Source organism: Plecotus auritus, assembly GCF_963455305.1.
Source record: "Plecotus auritus genome assembly, chromosome: 3".
Classification (NCBI taxonomy): Eukaryota; Metazoa; Chordata; class Mammalia; order Chiroptera; family Vespertilionidae; genus Plecotus; species Plecotus auritus.
The window spans coordinates 43,356,453-43,376,860 of record NC_137772.1 but is presented as its reverse complement, the minus strand read 5'-3'; the positions used below and the strand labels follow the sequence as shown (position 1 = coordinate 43,376,860).

The 20,408-nt window shown below is 51.2% G+C and overlaps 1 protein-coding gene across 5 annotated transcripts in view; it reads left to right on the top strand.

Annotated features, from left to right (window-relative positions):
- FARP1 (FERM, ARH/RhoGEF and pleckstrin domain protein 1) overlaps positions 1–20,102 on the top strand; it is a 309,946-nt gene extending 289,844 nt beyond the window's left edge. For all 5 annotated transcript variants that reach the window (XM_080658853.1, XM_080658851.1, XM_080658855.1 and 2 more), the window contains exons 18-27: positions 132–369; positions 3,760–3,890; positions 9,411–9,479; positions 9,711–9,800; positions 10,484–10,566; positions 10,643–10,755; positions 11,297–11,463; positions 16,224–16,331; positions 16,769–16,920; positions 18,594–20,102. In XM_080658853.1, coding sequence (XP_080514979.1) covers positions 132–369; positions 3,760–3,890; positions 9,411–9,479; positions 9,711–9,800; positions 10,484–10,566; positions 10,643–10,755; positions 11,297–11,463; positions 16,224–16,331; positions 16,769–16,920; positions 18,594–18,675 — 1,233 coding nt within the window. In that variant the 3' untranslated portion in view covers positions 18,676–20,102. The remainder of the gene's footprint in view (positions 1–131; positions 370–3,759; positions 3,891–9,410; positions 9,480–9,710; positions 9,801–10,483; positions 10,567–10,642; positions 10,756–11,296; positions 11,464–16,223; positions 16,332–16,768; positions 16,921–18,593) is intronic.
- The last annotated feature ends 306 nt before the right edge of the window (positions 20,103–20,408 follow it).

Here is a 20,408-nt window from a genome sequence, read left to right as displayed (position 1 = left end):
TGGGAAATTTAATGAAATGAAGGACAGCGGAGGTGATCCTCATTTCCGAAGGCCAGTAGTGGGCGGACCGCGTGCACAGGCAGTTCTGCTGAGCAGGACCCCTCCCCACCCTTGTCTTCCGGGCCCAACAGCAACTGGCTGTGCACCTGTGGAAGCACGGCGAGGCTCTGGAGGCGCTGGAGACCGGCATCCGGAGCTCCCGGCGGCTGGAGAACTTGTGCAGAGACTTCGAGCTGCAGAAGGTGTGCTACCTGCCGCTCAACACCTTCCTCCTGCGCCCGCTGCACCGGCTCATGCACTACAAGCAGGTCCTGGAGCGGCTGTGCAAGGACAACCCGCCCAACGAGGCCGACTTCAGGGACTGCCGAGGTGAGCAGGGCAGGCACCGCGGGACCAGCCTGCAGGGGGCGCCCCTCGGGGCAGAGCTCTGTGGCTGTGTCCCAGGTTTTCATAGTCCCACAGGGCAGGCACCGCTTTCTAGTACCTGGTCAGATATTACCTGTGATCTCTTTCCATAAAGTGAGGATCGCTCAGAACTCTCCTTTCCTTCCGCTTTTGCCCGTGTTTCCTCCCTTGATCGTGGGCGGTTTGGTGCAGAGAACCCTGGAGGCGCTACACTGAGAGTCCGCCCCCTCCGAGAAGCCCTCCCCTCCTTACACGGTTCAAACTCATCACTCGCTCCTTGGACTGGCCACGGAAAATAGCTTGTAATAAATAGTGCTCATTGCTGCTGGACATTTGTAACGTGCCAGTGACTTCACTAAGCATTTCACCCAAGGCAGGGGTGAGTTCATTTTATATATGGGATGGGGAGGCTACTGAGACCAGAGAGGTAAAGGAACCTGCCCAGAGTCCCAGAGCTGGAAAGTAAATGACTTGTAACCTAAACCCAGGACCCACGTTTTTGACCATCCTGCCCTACGGTCTCATGGTGATAATACTCACTGTCCCTCGCTCAGCTCCTGAGCCAGGTACTGTGCCAGGTATCTTACTATGTTAACACCTTTACTCCTTTAGCAATCTCATGAAATAAGTGTTGCCATCCCATTTTATTGATAAGAAGACGGAGGCTCAGAGGAGGTAAGGGACTTGTCACTCAGTCAGTAAAGGTCAGAGCTGGTATTTCAGACCATGCTCTCTTCACCGGGCCACGCATCGTCGTTTCTCATGTGATGTGTGGTCTGTTAATGCCTGAACCATCAGCCCCTCGAGGGACAGGGCCCTGAGGTCTGATGCTGTGCCCCCTACGCTCCCCAGCTGGGCTGGTGGCTTTTGACATTTGCTCACCCTCTAGTATGTCAGGCCTGTATCTCTCACCTAAAATATTATAAAAATACCTCGCATCTCAAGTCACCTGTAACCTCATTTTCTACGTGCATTTCTTCTTTGCATAAAAACTGGGTGATACTCGGTTCTCGGGCTAAAGTCAGAACCCTTCATGATCTGGCCACCGACCCATCTGCAGCAGATACGCACTGGGCACCTGCTGAGTACTCAGTATATTAGAAAGAGGAGCAGGTGCGGTCCCTACTCATGGAACGCACCAGTGGCACAGAGCGAGGGCCTGGGCAATGGCTGACCTGTGAGAGGGAGGTGCCGGTGCAGTAGGGTGGTGGCTCCTGGCCAGCCTTCCAGGCTCGGTGGGGGCTGGCTGAGGGGAGGATATCTAAGCTTGGGGCTAGCGTATAAGTAGGAGTTTTCTTGGATGAGGGTAGAGTGTGCAGCAGAGAGTTGGGAACTGCACATACAGAGGTCCAGAGGGGACAGAGACTATGGAACATTCTAGATAGTAGAAGTTCTGTGTGGACTGCAGAGGGATAGCAGCAGAAGTGAGGCTGGAAGAGTAAGTAGAGACCAGATCCCATGGGGTCTCAGAAACCCTAGCAGACCTCAACCTAAGAGTAAAGTGAAGACAGGAAGGGTTTTAAGGAGGGGAATGGTGATAGGGGGTTTGTTCTGGAAAATTCACTGTTGGTATCTAGAATTTATAGAAGATGCAACAAATTGGTTTTTAAAAGGACAGCCCGAGAGGAAATTTAGCAAAACAATGAAGACACTGGCAATTCACAGACGTGGTTTTGCTTTGCTGTAGACCAGGCGTCCTCAAACTGCAGCCCGCGGGCCACATGCGGCCCACTGAGGACATTTATCCGGCCCGCCGGGTGCCGCTGCCTGTCCTGCTTAGCAGCCAACTCGTCCCAGGCCCGCAGTGCACATAGGAATTTGTTCATAGTTTTTTTTTTTAAACTATAGTCCGGCCCTCCAACGGTCTGAGGGACAGTGAACTGGCCCCCTGTTTAAAAAGTTTGAGGACCCCTGCTAGACTGTCAGTCTTTAAGACAAACCATGGTGCCTCATGCCTTGGCATGTTCTATTCCTCTGCCTGGAGTCCCTGCTCCCACCTCCTTGTCCCTCCCTGCACAGTGCTCCTCCTTTAAGCCTCGGTTCCTGCCTGGCCCGTGAGCCTGCATGACCTCTGCCCGCCTGCCTCGTTCTGTCCTGTTGTATCAGCATTGCCTGCACAGGATGGCCCAAAGCCATTGTGGTCCCGAGGACGCGGAGCTGTGCAGCTGTATCACCCAGGAGGGCGGGAGGCGTCTTTCGTTTCCCATGTGCTATTCTTGGCTGACTCACCCAGATTGCATTGTACTGAACAGCCCCCAGCGAGAAAAGTCTGTCTTTGACAATTTAATGGAAAGAGCATTTGTTATGTAGCTTCATTCATATGGTGGCCTCATAGTAAAATGGCTGGGGAAATCAATATACCTCAACATACAGTTCCTGAACGTCGGAGAGCTGTTCCCAGGACGCTGCACCATGAGCCCCGAGGGACCAGGTGCTGTCCTTCCTCTTAGAGGCCTGCACCCCGCCCCACTGAGCATTTGGTGCCCAGTAATTGTTCACTGGACTAAATTGGCTGGTAATGTCTGAAGATTGAGCAAGCCTGGGTCTGTCACTGTGGCTTAGACAGCATCCTGTGATTAGCTAGGAAGCATTTAATTGGCATCCCCAGGGAGAAGGCAAGAAGGCGAAATGCTCCCCTTGCAACATTGAAGTGCTTCGTTTTCTGATGCCTGAAGTTCAGTTGGCAAGAATTTCTTGCTTTCTTGACAAAAATAAGTGAATGCTCAGCTACGGTGGCTTTGCGTGCTAATTGCGCATTAGCCCCTTGTACATGTTGGATGTCTACCCACGTAGGGGAGATGTGCCCATAATGCAAAATAAAGTTTTGTTTTGCAGTTGTTCTTGGCCACCATCTTGGTAAACGGTATGACTCCTGGGGGGTGCCAGAATGAATGTTCATTACTCAGAAGTTGCACTATCAGTAGACTCTCCCAGAAAGATCCCTCTTTTGCCCAGGTTTTCCTGTGGCCTCTGTTCTCTGTTCTTCCCAGAGAAGGGGGGTAAAAAATCTCTGCCCTGGGGACAGAATTCTAGGCACCCTATTCCCCTGCAGTTTCCCCTCTGGGCCAACAAGCAGTTCTCACTGGAGGGCAGCTATACACCATGTCGCTATGAAGGGGTCAATTACATTTTCACACGGCTTTTGGGAAACTCGGGCAAAGCAGATAAATACAAAGTAAAGCAAATTACTCGGTTTCTATTTGTGAGACATAGCCGTGTTTTCCCTAGAAGGACAGCATCCAAGATAGTTCAGCCACTGCAGGATATTATCGCCCTACAGAGTTGAGCTTAAAAACGTTGGAGGGGAAATCCCTCGTCTGCCCTTAATGCTGCGTGTTGCTGTTTCTTCATTAGCGGCGCTGGCGGAGATCACGGAGATGGTGGCCCAGCTCCACGGTACGATGATCAAGATGGAGAACTTCCAGAAGCTGCACGAACTCAAGAAAGACTTGATTGGCGTCGACAATCTTGTGATTCCAGGAAGGGTAAGCAGCTGCATTCTCTCACGCATTGGAGGCCAAGCCAGTAAAGCGGTGTTGAAGTGACTTACATTTGTGCATTTTGAACACAGATACTCCAAGTTAAAATGTCGTCCTTCTGAAGTGGCTTCCTTCCACCCGGGGAATAATTAGGGGAAAAACCTTGAATATCACATTCAAAAATTTCGTGTTAGAAGGAGATAAGCCTTTATTAAGCAAGCCTTTATTAAGTAGATGAAGTATTCTGCTTTTTCTTTCCTTTTTTTCCCCCTGCCATGTTCTAAGACAATTTGAGATAGCTTATTTTGTTTATTAAAATGTAGGTAAATGAAAATGGAAGATAAACATTTTTGATTGGGTAAAATAGTGCTATAAAAGGCAGAGGAAAAGCTAGTGCATGAAATCATGCTATCAATTCCCATGTAAGTATGGAAACTATTTTCAAAAGATACACTTTTCTGTACATAATGTAATTTTAGTTAGGAATTAAAATAACTTTCTAGCCAGAGCCTAATTCTGGGAGAGCTGCCGCTTCATTTGTGCTGTGACCTCACCGGGCAGCCCTTCATGAGATGCAGGCTGTGCACGGTGAAGCAGCCTCGCTGCAGACACGCTTCCTCCTGGCCCATGGGAATGTTCAAGATCCAGCACGGCCTGCCTTTTTCCACTTCTCTTCCTAAGAATCAAAACTGTTCGCCAGGTGACCCATCTTACCAAGTCTCTCCATGAGATCTTTCTCCTATAGCTCCCTGCTTTTGAACTATCCATCACCCAGGTTCAGAAGGGAATTGTAGTCTCTGCATTCCGGCCTTTACCTTCACACAAGTTTCCATTACGCCCGGGGCTCTCAGTTGCATCTGACAGGTAGCTGCCCTGGAAACCTTTCACCGTGCAGCTTAGGGAAGATGTGGGAACATCTCTGTGTACTGTGGAACCTCAGTTCTCGGACTTAATTCATTTCAGACGGCTGTTCGAGAGGCTATTTGTTTGAAAACCCAATCATTTTTCCCCCATTAAAAATAATGTAAATTGAATTAATTCATCCCAGACCCCCAAATGATTCTGTTTTAACCTTTCTTAAATAAAGTACTAGTCTAATGTACTGTTTAATCTATACACAAACATCTCTTTTCTTAAATGTATTGAACCAGCCCCTACTGGCCTTAAACAGATCACTTTCAGCGCTCCTTCCAGGATTATCTTTCAGGAGGTCAGATGTAGCATCTTCGCTTTTTCACATGTCACTGCCTCTGAAATGCTGTCACGGGTAACTGCTTTCCCTTTATCCAAATCAACCATTTTCTGCCTCTCCAATTGCCTGTAATCGTTTTGTGAGCACTTTCACACCCTTAGCAACATCAGCATTCTTGATAGCCTTTTTATATTTTAAAATTGTACTAACCATCCATTTCAACAGCAAAAAAAGAAAAGAAAAAAACACACACACACCATAAAAACCCACAAAAATAGTCACAGCACAATTTCCTGAGATGTTAATGCGAGGTTTAGCAGTAAACTGACTCACTCGCCTATTCTCTCCTTTTTGTATGGCCTGAGAATGTTTTCTGTCATGCTGATGTATCAGCGAGAAAGAGTTAACAGGTTCAATTAACAATTTGGTCAAGAACTGAATTGTTCAAGATGGGAGACATTCGGGAACTGAGGTTTGACTGTATTTAGTATTTCTGTCAGGAAGCCTAATGCAAAACTGACTGGAAACCACTTGGGAAAGGCTGTCAGAAGAGTTACGTGTCCGTGCTGAGGGGGTGGTTAAAACTGGGATTTGTTTCAGCTCTGCAGCTGAGAAAATCCCGCCAGGCCTCCACCCGTGACCACGTTTACCCATCCACGCAGAACTCTTAGGAGAGCCCTGTGGAATCAATGTACTTTTCTCTTAACTTTGGGTGTTATAAAATATGTAGTACATTATGCTACATGGCAAACAGACCCTTTGTAACGCGTTTATTTTGAGGAGAGGTTTCCATGGTGCTGGGAGGAGCATTGGCTTGGAGTAGGTGGTCCTGGGTTTAAATTCTAGCTCCACCAAAGCTGGGACGTTCCACCAACTGGACGGTCCTCCCCTTCTGGAACACGGATCATATCCTCTCCTCCCTAGGTCACGAGGATAGAATGAGACTTAAGGGGTAAAAGGAACAATAAATATGAATTATCTTCCCCTTCCCCCACTTGCATTTATTTGAATGGACTAAGTGTACACTTGGTATGTTATTGGTTACACAGCACAGCATTGTAGAAGGCATCGTAAGCTTTTAGCCAAATACGGGCTCTGTTACCCATAGCTGACCAGGTGGTTTAGGGCAAGTTTCTAATCATTTTGCTTTTCAGTTTTCTCACCTGGAAAATGGGGATGATAATATTGAATTGTACAAGCTCATGTATGGAGCTAATATACGCACACAGCACATATGAGGCACACACCACATGCTAAGTTAAAGGTCATTGTTTTAAGGGTGAGGTCAGAATTGGGGTGCTGGTTACTAACTGCAGACCCACCTTATTTGCATATTCTTTTGCTCATCGGCTGGCTTCAGAGCCATTCACTGCTCCAAGTCAACCCTGAGTGACTTGGAGGGCTCAGGCTCTCAGAGGAGCAAGTTCTAGGATGGGGCACTCCACACCCCAAGGCCAATAGATTATCATTAATTAACTTTCATTATCACATAACCTAATGGGCGGAAGGGAGACTCTGATAGATTTGTCTACAGGTGGAATTTGAAAAACTGAGATTTAAAGAGGAGCAGATAGTTTTACGTAGAAACGCCCCCTAAACTACCTGCAGTCTAATCCCTAACATGGCTTTCAGACATGGTCCCACTGGCCCTCCTGCTGGGGTCAGCCTGCCTGGTATCATGTCCTGGGAGGCAGGACTATTCCCTGAGGGTGTTTTTCTGTCCTGGGACTTGTGTGCCTGAGAGAGTTCTTCCTGGACAGGCTGTCTAGGTTACAGGAGCATTTCCTTTTCACTAAACAGAACAGAAAGGAAGCAGGGACGGGCAGGTAGGGTGGGGGGAGTGGGGTCACCTGGTTAAAACTCAGAGGCCTGGACATCTTTGGATGGATTTCCCTTCAGAAGGAAGCAGCTTGAGCTTAAGGCCATTAGGGGCCTTTTCTTTTTTCCCTTGTTCCATATTTTTTTTTTTAAAGAAAAGTTCTAGGCAAGAGACATTTTCCATCTCCAGCCCTCAGACATTGACATCTGAGTCCATGGCCCCTCCCTGGCCCTGGAGCCCCTGGAACACACACAAGACCACGCTCCCTTTGCTTTCAGCAGTGAGTGCCTCAGGCCACCGTCTTCTCCTTCCCACACAGGTTACAGTCGGGATCCCTGAAATTCTATAGGAAATGCATGTGTTCCAATGGCAACAAACATGTGAGGTAGAAACAAGAGTGATAGCACGCTAGGATCACTGTTCTCATTCTCTGATGCCCTTCCATGTTGAAAGTGGTCCCCTAGACACCATTTCCTCACATCGTATTGTTTATGTCCACCCTATAGCCCTGCAAGTATTTATTGTTACTTTGTTGAGCCCCAAAATTACTCAGTGAAATTACTAGCAGACATAGTCTTTGATTCATGTATCATAAAGGACGAGAGTTGTTAGGCTGTGCAGAAGGCTATAGAATCACAATGAGTTGGCTGAGTCCCTATTCCTGGCTCAGATGCTGGGAACACAGAAATATCTTGTGGCAGGTGTTCCAGGAATCTTGTTATGTGACACGCTACTCTGATAATTAGTGGCTGAAAACAGCCTTTTGGTAGGTGCCATGGTTTTGTGAATCAAGAATTGGTCAGGGCTCAGCCAGGTGATTCTTCTGCTCTATGTGGCACTGATAGGGGTCCCATTGACATAGGGCTGGTCTGGAGGGTCCAAGGCTGACACCTGGCAGGGATGGCCGGAGGCTGGGCTCAGCTGGGACTGCACAGAGAGTCCATGAGGGGTCTCACGAGCCTAGATCCAGGGTAGTCTTACTGATTATGTGCGCCTCAGGGCTCCAAGAGCAACTGCTCCCAAGGACATAGAGGCTACATGTTGTTTTATGATCTAGTCTCAGGTCACATGGCATCACTTCCATACCGGATTGGTCAAATCAGTCACCAGCCCACCCACATCCAAGGGAAGGGGACAGAGACAAGAACTTGCAACTATGTTTTAACAGCAGAGCTGTGGAAACCAGTTTAGAGGTTCCACAATAGGTTAACCAGAGAATTCCCATGTGACCCAGCAATTCCACGCCTGGGCATATACCCAGAAGAATTGAGAACAGGTATTCAGACAAAAATTTGAACATGACTGTCCATGGCAGCACTACTCTCTGTAGCCCGAAGGGGAAACCACCAAAATGTCCCATCGACAGGTGAATGGATACACAAAATATGGTCAGTCCATATGATGAAATGTTCAGCCACAGAACATTTGTGGAAGGAGTGAAGCTCTGATCCACACTACATGATGCAAGTTAAATATAGCATGTGAAGTGAATGAAGACACAGAAGGCCACATATTATAAACTCGATTTACATGAAATATCCAGACGAGGCAAATCTAGAGAGTTTCCAAAACAAACAAACAAAAAACCAGAGTGGTGGCTGCCAGGTGCTAAGGGAAGGGAAATGGGAGGCTTCTTACTAGGCACAGCATTCCCTTAGGACAGTGGTCGGCAAACTGCGGCTCACAAGCCACATGCGGCTCTTTGGCCCCTTGAGTGTGGCTCTTCCACAAAATACCACAGCCTGGGCGAGTCTATTTTGAAGAAGTGGTGTTAGAAGAAGTTCAAGTTTAAAAAATTTGGCTCTCAAAAGAAATTTCAAACGTTGTACTGTTGATATGTGGCTCTGTTGACTAATGAGTTTGCTGACCACTGCCTTAGGATGATGAAAAGGTCTGGACCTAGACAGGAGGCACACCTCGCATACATGAGTGGAAAATTTTATGTGTATTTTACTACGATTTTAAAATAATGAGTTGTGTGTGGGGGGGGGGAGGGTTAAGTGGCCCCAAATGGTTCATACCCTCTCAGAGTTCAGTTCAGGAGGAAGAGTTCCTTAGATACGTTTGCTTCTTGCTCCGTTATCCTAGAACAGAGTCACTAGCTTTTGAGAACCAGAGTTCCAAGTCATGGGAAAGATTCCTCTGTTCATAGTACTCTCCTGGGGCGTGTCTGTCTTCTGGACCCTTGCTGCCAGTTTGTATCTGGTCGGGTCCTTTTCCCTCCCCCACAGTGGGAAGCCTGCAGGCCCCGGGGGATAAGTGCATAATTACAGGCCTGTGAACCAGGGCCACACCACTGGACCTGAGTGCTGGTTTCCTCTCTGTTGGTGGAGCCCTGGTCCCTGCCAACAGGTTCCTGGGAATGAGGAGGCGGAACACAGCATTCAATACACAGTTAATGTGATCGCTATGATTTTTAGCGTGAAAGGGACCATGGTGTGAGGAAGCCAGCGTCTCTGTGTGGACCCAGGTTTGCACGCTCCCAGCCAACGCTTGGGGTCTGTTTTCTCCGCAGGAATTCATTCGCCTGGGAAGCCTCAGCAAGCTCTCTGGGAAGGGGCTGCAGCAGCGCATGTTTTTCCTGGTAAGTGGTGAGAGCTGTTTGTCCTCCCTATGGTCCGTGGTCCATGGGCAGCAGGGCCAGGCCTCTGCTGCCCATGGGGGTCACCTGGGAGGCAGGAGGAGCAGCTTTGCTGCTCAGCTTGGAGTTGTTGAGATCAACGAATTGTCATGCAGTATTTTGAAAACACTTTCTGCACGTTTTGATTTCAAACGGAGCCCATGCATCTCAGCTGCACTTGTCCTTGTCCTCTAGTTCAACGACGTCTTGCTGTACACAAGTCGGGGACTGACGATCTCGAATCAGTTTAAAGTGCACGGGCAGCTCCCGCTCTACGGCATGACCGTGAGTACGCAGCCCTGGCACGAGACCGGGCCTCACCCTCTGGGCTGCCTGCAGGCTGTGTGCCTGGCTGAAGGGAGCCTGAGCCAGGGACGGTGACGTGGGGAAGGAAAAGGAGGGACTTGACAAGGAAGTGAGAGCATCCCAGGTGCCTCGGGAACCTCACTTGTTCAGGTTCCCTGGAGAGGGGCCGTGACCTGGCTCCTCCTCTGCATGTGGAGTTCGTGGGTATCCTGCTCCTGGAATTAAGTGGAAGCAAGATGACATGGCCATGTGGGGTGAACGTGCCTCCCACGGCACTGTGCCTGGCCCTGGGGGCCGGGAGACTATCCTCACCACCCACGTGGAGTCATGGAGCCCACGCAGAGACCAGGGAGCCACCTGTCCTTCCTCAAGATGTGCCAGTGGGCAGGTGTCCGTATTCTGTGACCCTTGGTTGGCAGATGCAGCCGGGCCAGTCAGCCCAGGATTGTTCCCTGGCGTATACCCACATTCACCCGAGTGGTTGGATGAAGGGCAGCGTATGAGCTCTACCGGAAAATAGTCAGTGCCTTTTGATCTTTCTTCTCCCTTTCTGGTTTTCTGACTTGTTTCTTCGAGCCATGGTCCTTTCAGTGAACATCTGAAAATGTACTGAGTGTCTTGCTTGCTCCTTGGCAGTAACGTTAAGAACGCTCACCCCACAGATCGAGAAAAGTGAAGACGAGTGGGGCGTGCCCCACTGCCTCACCCTGCGGGGCCAGCGGCAGTCCATCATCGTGGCCGCCAGGTAACACGGGGCCCTCTTACCTGTTTACCCTTCGACCTGCGGTGGTCTGAAAACCTGACATCCGTCTCTTCTTCAGCTCCCGATCCGAGATGGAGAAGTGGGTTGAGGACATACAGATGGCCATTGATTTGGCAGAGAAGAGCAGTGGCCCCACTCCCGAGTTCCTTGCCAGCAGCCCCCCTGACAACAGTAAGTGTGGGGGAGGCCTTCCTGGTGTGGCGCAGGCCCACTGCTCCCAGGAGTTAGCTGAGGGACGGGCAGCTCTGGCTTCAGAGGGTGAGCAGCCTATGCACTTGAAGTCATCTTACCTGGTGGGCCTCAGATCCGTGGACTACATTCGTATTTAAGCTAAAAATCAGGAAATTCCATTTCCTAAAAATATAAAAAGCCTTAAAAGTGAGGGAGCAGGGAAGGCATCTTTTCTGGGCCAGCATCGCTGCTTGTCATACGGAATGTGACCGACCAGGGAGAGAAAGCAGGCCATCCCCATGCTGGGCAAGCAGCGGCCCAGTGCCCAGATGTGCTGGGGCCCTCTCAGGGAGGGGGAGGGGGGCCCTGACAGGCAAGTGGCTGCTAGTGTGACTTCCTATTCAGTGGCTGCAGTGGGGACATGGGGCCACATCACTGAGTGCTTCCAACCATCCAGGCCCATTCAGCTCCTGGGAGGGGTCAGGAAAGGGCCCCTCTGGTGAGCAGAGATCAGAAGCACCGCCTTTTGCCACATCCACAGAGTCCCCCGATGAGGCCACAGTGGCCGACCAAGAGTCCGAGGACGACCTCAGCGCTTCCCGCACCTCGCTAGAGCGCCAGGCCCCCCACCGCGGCAACACCATGGTGCACGTGTGCTGGCATCGCAACACCAGCGTCTCCATGGTGGACTTCAGCGTGGCCGTGGAGGTACCCTGGCTGTGACCCCAGGGTGGGGGTGAGGGCACAAGGATGACTCATCCTTTGAGCATTTGGCTCGACCTCTCAGGTGAATGTGACCGCATCTCTTGGCCTTCATTCATCCCCACCGTTTTTGTTCTCTGGCTATCTCCATCGCCCCAGTTTCCCTTCCTTTCATGGAGTCAGCTATGGGGCAGGGACTGTCGTGCATTTAGGCATGTGTCCGCGCCACAGAGACAGAGAAACGGCCCCAGTGCAGGCGGATGGAGAGCTCCCAGCGCCAAGGTTGCCACATCCTAGAGCAGCCACCCCACACACCCTGAATCGGGTACAAGGAGGCAGAAGGGTCAGAAAGCTGACCCCCGCCAGGGCCACGGCACAGCCTCCCCGGGGGCTCTGGGAGTTGTCCTGAGTTAGTTTTGGTGGTGGGGCTCCCCCAGATTGTGACTGCACCTTCCAGAGTCCTCCAAACCCCATTCCCCAAGTATCCTCTAGTCCAGGCCCATAATCCCTACCCTTTCAGAAAACGCCACACCCAGCTAGCTCTGAACGCCAAGTTCCCTTCTGGTCCCGCTGGCAGCAGAACCTGACCTGAGCGGTTGAGAAGCTTGGGCCGTGTTTTGTGTGAATGGTCATGTTTCATCATACAATCTCCATGTCTGGTTCTGGGTGGCGCCCAGGCCCCACTGCCGGGGTGCTATATGGTAGACGCACAGGATTATCTTTCTAAAACCTGAGAGTTCTGAATTCCTAAAGACGCTGTCCCAGTGCCCCATGAGAGACTGTGCCAGGAGCAGCGGTGTGTTTGCTCTTTGAACCAGCAGTATTGGGGATGTGTCACACATCCTTGGCGGACGGTGGTCTGCAGGGATTCTGAGACTGTTTTCTGGAGGTGACCTTCATAGCTCTGTGGAGCTGCTGATTTCGAGTTTGCCTCCTAAAACCCATATCTGCTTCTGAAGACACCCTCAAGGGGACACTCTGAGGCTCCCCGGCCGCGCCTGGCCCTCCCGTGGGCTGCAGAGAACATCCCTCTCCGCCCCCGTGGGCAGCCTCTTCCCTCCCACAGGCCCTCTGTACTCAGCTTCTCCCTCCCGTCACACTGGGTCTGTTTGCAAAGCTTGTCGGCTGGAGATTTCTTCCAGGGGACGGGGATCTTTCCAGCAAGGGGAGTGGGGAAGAACCCGTGACCATCTGGTGGGAAAACACCTGATCAGACCCAGCCCAGTCCAGTGCAGCTGGTGGGAGTGCAGCTGGTGGGAGTGCAGCGCATGAGGGGGCTCGTTGCTGCCTGCTCCCCACCATCCTCCATGAGGTGAGGTGTAGTTACAACTGTCAAGGTGTGGGACCTCTAGGCTTGAAACCTTCTTAACCCCCGAGGCACATAGGTCATTCAAGAATGCAACAAATACCCAAGGGAGGTAGGTCATGGGCAGCCCAGAGATGCTTCCTCGGGGCCAGCTCTTCTGGGTGGCTGTCCACACAGCTGCAGTCCTTCGTCCATATGGTCAGGTGAGTCTAGCAGCCGAGTCAGCAGACAGCGGCCCACGGGCCAAATCCTGCCCAGCGCTGGTTGCTTACAGCCCATGAGCCAAGCACGGGTTTTATTTCTGAGTGGCTACTACAATTGCAAGTATCTTTTACCATGTGGCCCTTGGAGAAGTTTGCCGAGAACTATAGAGCATGAAAGCAAGCCCCTGGGTGTGGTTTTAAGGTGGCAAAAATGCAGGTTCAACACATGGAATTGACTCATCTGTCACGGCAAACACCCCTCCTTTGCCAGACCCCCTTCCCCAGGTGCATGCCTTCAGCTGGTGTCCATGCTGGGCTCCTTTGGGTGCCAGATGCATGTCCACCCCGCCTGACAGGCAAGCTCCCTTCTTCCAGGCCCAGGCCCTGCCACCTGGCAAAGGGAAGCAAGCAGCTCCTTCTCGGTCTCCGCTCCCTCTCTCCCAGGTGTCTCCTATAGGACTCACATAGGTAGAATGAGTCACGGGGAGGTTTGGGGACACCACAAAGATGAGCTACAAGTCTGTGGCCAAGCCAGCGGGCACTGGGGGTTCACGCAAGGCTGGGATGGCCAGCAGGCAAACTCGCCTTTGGAGGGATTGGAGGCGGCAGAGATCCGGGAGGGATCTGGATACAGATGAGGATCGGGATGGAAGGACAGCACAGAGGGAGAGTTGGCGGTGGGGACTTAGTTGTCTGTGGCTGCTACAGAATATCTTCTAACACTGCTGGAGGGCAGTGGTCCAAGAGCAGGTGTTGGCTCCTGCTAGAGGCCCTGGGGAGGGTGTGCTCCATGCCTCTTGGCTTCTGGTGATGACCGGCAACCCTTGGTGTTTCTAGTCTTGTGGACACATCATTCTGACCTCAACCTCCGTCTCATTTGGCAGTTTGGCTGTATGTCTTGTGTTGAAATGTCATCCTCTCCTTATAAGGACACTAGAGGCCCGGTGCACGAAATTCGTGCATGGGTAGGGTCCCTAGGCCTGGCCGGCAATCAGGGCCTATCTGTGGGGTGAGCAGCAGGGCAATTGGGGGGCCCCTGCTGGCACCTGCCTTGGCTGGCCTGGTGCCGCCAGCTCGCCGGCCCTGCCCCCACCTTCCTGTCACCTCCCTCTGTGAGGGGGCCCCCACTGGCACCTGCCTTGACTGGCCTGGGGCCTGGGAGCAGCTCCTGCATATGCTCCCTGGTCGTCAGTTCATGTCATAGCAACCGGTCGTTCCACCAGTCATTCCGCAGTTCAGTCTATTTGCATATTAGGTTTTTATTATATAGGATTAGTCATCAGAATTAGGACCTCCCCCACACACACACATACACACACTCCAGTATGACCTCCTCTTAATTTGCTAACATCTGAAAAGGCCTGGTTTCCAAATAAGATCACCTCCACAGGTATCAGGACTTTGGAGTTGAACATACATTATACCCAACAGGGACTGAGCAGTTTGGAAGCCAGGGAGAGGGGAGAGACCACTGTGAAAGATAGCAAGGAAATGGGGTGCCGGCTGCTCTGGGTCAAGGATGGAGACTGGTCCTGACCTAAGAGTCATCCTCAGAGACAGAAGGGTGCAGCCTCCTGAGAGCTCGGGGTTTGTGAGCAGAGCAGGAGGCTGAAACGTACTGGAGGCAGTTTCAGTGGCATTGGGAGGCGAGGCCAGTGGGAATGGTTAAGAAGCACCTAGGCTATTACTCAGTTTATACCCTTGCGTGTTCCAGAAAGGATTGAAGATAGTGGCAGCTAGAGCATTCTCTTGAACCTGCCTCAATCCAGTGTGTATACCACCCGGTGGGACTGGCTCGCTCCACAGATAATGGCATCTGAAAGATCTTTAGGACTGTCTGGGGGAATTTGATTCAGCATAAACACGTGAATTACAAAGAAAAGAACGTGTGCTGTCCTCCTTGCCTCCAGTGTGATGCACTGTGATGTTGCAGCAGCACCACATCCCCAACTCTGGTTGTGCCATCACCTGCTGGGACCCAGGGGACCCCCCGTTCTCTGTGCCTTTCAGCCAGTGGGTGAGTGGCAGCCAGACAGGGGGATAGGACACCCCCTTCTTCTGTGGCATCCCCCTCAGTTCAGCTTACTCCAGCCCACAGGACGAGCTCTACTTCCTGTGTCCTGTCAGCCTGATCTACTTCATTCCTGTCTCCCCATCAGACTATGAGCAACTTGAAGGCAAACACATCTAAACCTTTCGTCTCAACTCCCACCTTACTTAAGAGGGTACTCTAAAATGTTTATTGGGTGAAATACAAGTTATTGGATAAGTACCAAAGGGATAGAAGTAGACTCAGTATATTTTTTACGCATCTTGTTAATTGTGGCAGATGTGGCCATGTAACCACTCGTAAGTGAACGATCAGTCATATTCACAAAGCTGTGACCATCCCACCATGTTCCTCCGCGGTGAGTCTCCCTGAGAATGAGCTGCCATCAAGGGACGTGGACGGCCTTCTCGGTGTCCTCTTCACAGCCAGTGACGGAGGGGCTCTGGAGAGCCCGCGAGGACATGCATCTCTGCGTGTGGTGTCGCCTCGGCTGCCTGGCAGTTCACAGCAACCCTGTGTGGTCACAGGGGCTACCAGCATGCCCTGCCAGTTACTCTTCCTTTAGTTCCTGGGGAGAGGTCACCTCTCCCAAAAGCCAGTGTTCTGCCCGGGCCACTAGATGGCAGCCAGGAGCTGCTGGTGTGGGGCTCAGTGAGGGCTCCTGATTGAGGGGTGTTGGATCTCTACCTATGGCTGCCATAGCAAGGCACTGCCAATTGGGTGGCTTAACGAGATTTGTGTCATGACTCTGGAAATCTAGGTGTCAAGAGGGCCAGCTCCCTCTAAAACTTGTAAGGGAGGACCCCTCCTTGCCTCTCCCCCTTGTGTGGTTTGCTGGCCATGGTGTTCTTCGGCTCGTCCATCCCTGCAGTCCGTCTCTCCTCTCGCATAAGGACATCAGCCATGGGGACTAAGGGCCTGCCTTGCTTCCTTACAGTTGCCTCTTAATTATAGCTGTGAGGACGCTATTTCCAAGGCCACATTCTGAGGTTAGCACATCTTTTGGGGAAGATGGGGACATAATTCAACCCATAATAGGTGACAAAAAGAATTAACCACATCATGCGGTCCACCTAGCAGGGAGAAAGGCCACTGTCAGTCAGTCTCAGGAAGCCCCCCTGGACTGAGGGGACTGTGTGTGGTCCTTTCCACAGGCCCAGGTGTGTGGGCCCCACCTATGCGCCTTACAGGCCTACTTGTCTTTCAGAATCAGCTGTCTGGGAACCTGCTGAGGAAATTCAAAAACAGCAACGGGTGGCAGAAGCTGTGGGTGGTGTTCACAAACTTCTGCCTATTCTTCTATAAGTCACACCAGGTATGTGCCCCCCCCCCACACCCCCGCCCCCGCACCAGGGCAGGGGCCCTGTGACCCTTGGGATAGAGCATTTAGTGTGCAGGCTGGGGAGAGCCTTAGGGACCCCCAACACCACACCCTCCCCTGTCATGGGGCAGGCATGGAGAGAAAGCAGCCAGGTGTCGGAAGGGGGCCAACAAGAGGCCACATGCATGAGACCCTCCACTCAGGTGGAGGCTGACATCATTTGCTAAAGGGCGACCTGGGTGCTGGTTGGTTGGGGAGGGGCAGCGACTGAACTGATGGCCTGTGTCCTGGCTGGGATGCACTAGCTGGCCCACGGAGCACTGGCCAGGACCAAGTGCCTCGGCTCCCAGAGCTGCTGCAGGGTAAGAGGCTGCAGCCCGCTCAACGCCTGTGGCCACCTCTCCAACACCACCTTCTGTTGGCCTTCCCAGGACAATCACCCCCTGGCCAGCCTGCCCCTGCTTGGCTATTCGCTCACCATTCCCTCGGAGTCCGAGGACATCCACAAGGACTACGTGTTCAAGCTGCACTTCAAGTCCCACGTGTACTACTTCCGGGCCGAAAGTGAATACACGTTTGAAAGGTAAATGTCCCCCCTGCAGAAAAGGGCCACTCATCTCTTAAACAATAGGATTTCTCCCAGGCAAGCTGTTAGGAGAGCCCACTGTGGGCATTCCTGCCCTTGTCCTTCTGACCCTGGCAGGTGCCGAGGATAAATTGGGGTCCCTCCACCAGAGTCCCCTTCTGCTCCCAGAGAAACATTCTCCATCCTTAACCTGCAGTGCTGGTTAACGCTACACACTTTTAAATCTCTAACGTGTGTTCATCAGTCTGTGGCTTCTGTAGCTGTTTAGTCCTAACATTCCTGATGGGCTGTGGTCAAAGGTTAAGTTTCCGATCAAAAGACCACATGAGGAAGTTTAGGAATCCTAGTGCCTCTCAGTTACCTTATTAGTGAGACTCGAGACAGTACGAGAGCCAGACCACCATGTTTGACCAGTGGCTTCAGTCTGTTCCTGAAATGTCAAGGGTAAATTCTGGGCCCCTGGAACTGCACCCTGATGAGACTGTGTAAGCTTCTGTCAGTGCGAAGCCACCACATATGGTGTCCTCAGGCCACAGAAAGGGCAGCAGTCTCTCACCTAACTTGTTTCCCCACCACCTACTGACACTGACCCCAAAAGGGTTTCTAATCGATGGGCTGGCTTTGCTCTGTGCACAATCCCTAGTAAAGAGAGCACAGTGGCTTAAAACCAGGAGTACCTCCCATAACCTCCCACAGCAGCAGCCTCTAAGCCAGCCTTGGGCAAACTACGGCCCGCGGGCCGGATCCGGCTGTTCTATCCGGTTCTCTTGCTCTCCCCTCCGCTCCTTTACTTTGAATTTATATTAGTTCACACAAACACTCCATCCATGCTTTTGTTCTGGCCCTCCGGTCCAGTTTAAGAACCCATTGTGGCCCTCGAGTCAAAAAGTTTGCCCACCCCTGCTCTAAGCTGTACTGCTTGAGCAGTGAACCGGGGCATAGCAATTCTCAAACTTGATCCTGGGCTAGAAAATTTATCCAAGATGGGATCTTGTCACTATTGTGGCAAGGATAAGCCAGCCTTCAGTGTGCGACCCTGAAAAGACGATTACGGAATGTCCAAAGCCCAGTGTAAGCTCCATGAAGGCAAGAAGCTCGGCACGCCATGTTCTCTCAGCCTGAGCACCGCCTACACCTTAGACCAGACGATTCTTTGTTAGGGTCCATGCTGTGCACTGCAGGTGCTTAATGGCAACACCCGTGGCCGCTACCCCTCGATGTCAGTTGCTCTCCCTCCGTTGTGACAACCAGCAACGTCTCCAGAAAACGCCAGTGTCCCCAGGCATCTGAAAATTACCAGTATCCTACACGTACTCAAACACAGAAAACAGTCCCATACGCAGGACGGGGTGCACACCGGTGTCCGTAGGAAGGGTTACGAGACTGAGCGTTCGTTCCTAGACAGCCAGGCGCCACCTCACCTCTCATGGCTCTAAAGAGATGGGCTGACACATCTTGGGCAAGGCACGTCTGGAAATTGAGTACACGGAGGTCAACAGTTCTCAAACAGACCGAGGAACACCTGAAGTCACCCTAACCCTGTTTTCTATTACGGGGGTGCTGATAGTTCATTTAAGAACCCACCTGCTAAAATGGCAGAAATAAAAGAAATCAGAGACATGCGTTTGTAAAAAGTGGCCCCTGACAGCCGTTTTGCTTTCTTACTCTAGGTGGATGGAGGTGATCCGAAGTGCCACCAGCGCGGCCTCCCGTGCCCTCTCTCTGAGTCACAAAGAATCCCATGTGTACTGATGGCAGGACGCCGTCAGCTGGCTCAGCCGTGGCTGCTTTCCTGGCAGCCGTTCTGTTAATGATGCCTAGTAAAATTAACGCCTGTCTGGAAAACACAAACATGGTTTTACAGCCTCTCTCACCTGTCTCTGCAGAACCATCTCTAACCTTGTCTTTCCACTGTTCATTTCCCATCTGAACAGAAGTGCTCCCACCTCCCAATGCTGGTGGCATTTTCTGTCATTCCCTTGACGGGCTGTTTTTAGCTTGTGCCAGTATTAAAACATTGTCATTAATATAGTGCCAAATGACAATTTCTCCTCCACGACTGCACCTTAAAAGCAGTACAAACATCCGTTTGACCAAAAGACAGGGCAAGTGCTCTTCTTTTTCTCTTTCTAGGCTGCTGCATTTTAAGAAAACGGTGTTTGCAATACACATGGCACAGTCTTAAGCAAATGAGATCATTTTCAGATTTCATTTTTTTTTCAATCTTTCTACTTTTATAATAATAGGAAGTTACTTCTTTGATTAGTAAGTGATTTGCCGCACACTACGTGCCACTCTGGGGTCTCGTGCTCCAGTGAGACGCTGGCTCCCAGACCTACTTCCTGGTGCAAGCTGACCAAATTGTTCAAGTGATGACTATTTACAAACTGTAGCAGGTTGTTTTCTGCTAAGAGAAGCAGAAGTCCAGTGCGATGTCTAGATTATCACTGTACTGTGTGTGAGTGGTATATACAATGGGAAGATATTAAGCTGTGGGTGTTTTGCTGTTTCACAAGCATGAAACCTGTATGTCAGTAATCAGGGCCATTTGTGATGTTACGTTATGGAATTTGTGAGCTTCCGTGGGTGTGAAAGCACCATGAAGGATGGTGCGGAGTCCCCTGGCACCCATCGTCATACCTATCTATATCCTACTCAACTGTGGTTTGGAACTGCGCATTCAGTAGTAGTATATATTGTGCCTGTCTTCAAAAACATTCTTTTTTCCTTTTTTATACTCATTCCCCCAGGTACGGGGTAGGACAGTATGACATTGCACAACCTTGACAGTCGGACAACACAGGGAACATGGTTTCCAGTAATACTGGGCCCACTAATCAAAACCCGTTTGCCTATTCTCTGTGAGAGCAGTGGCTGCTATTCCCCAGTGTTCTTAAGCCCTTTCTGACGCAGTCCATAGGGGTGGCTAATCGACACAGTCCTCCCCATCCTGCACCACCGCTGGGAAAGCCCTCACCTAAGACACGCAGGACCACCCCAACTCCGTGGAGCTGTGACTGACTGCGTGGAATCGGCAATGTACAAATGGACGAGTAGCTTGAGACGTGTTAATCATTTGCCTTACAATGTGTACCAGATGGTTTTAAGTACTAACAAAAGGGAATAAAAATACCTCACGCCACAATCCAGCATATTGAAGTTTTAAGGCAAAACAACCTACCTTGTCTCTTGGCTTCATTTTCATCTAATTCAGGTGGGTTGGTGTCTCTGCCGGCGAGGGGCGGGGTTGGCTGGTCACTGCGGGTGAATGTGAAAGAGAAAACCAGACTCTTTAAGACGGCGTTTTGAAAAAGTTCTATCTTATAGTCTCTGCACCTGGAGACCAGGCATTTCTCGGAGACTGATCCCAGTAGCTATATAAGACAAGGACTAAACCCAATGGAGGAGGGTAAAGCAGACAGGGAGGGGCTCCCCACTCCTTTTAGGAAAGGGGCCTTAGAGAGGAGTTCCCTGAGGCTTCTCCC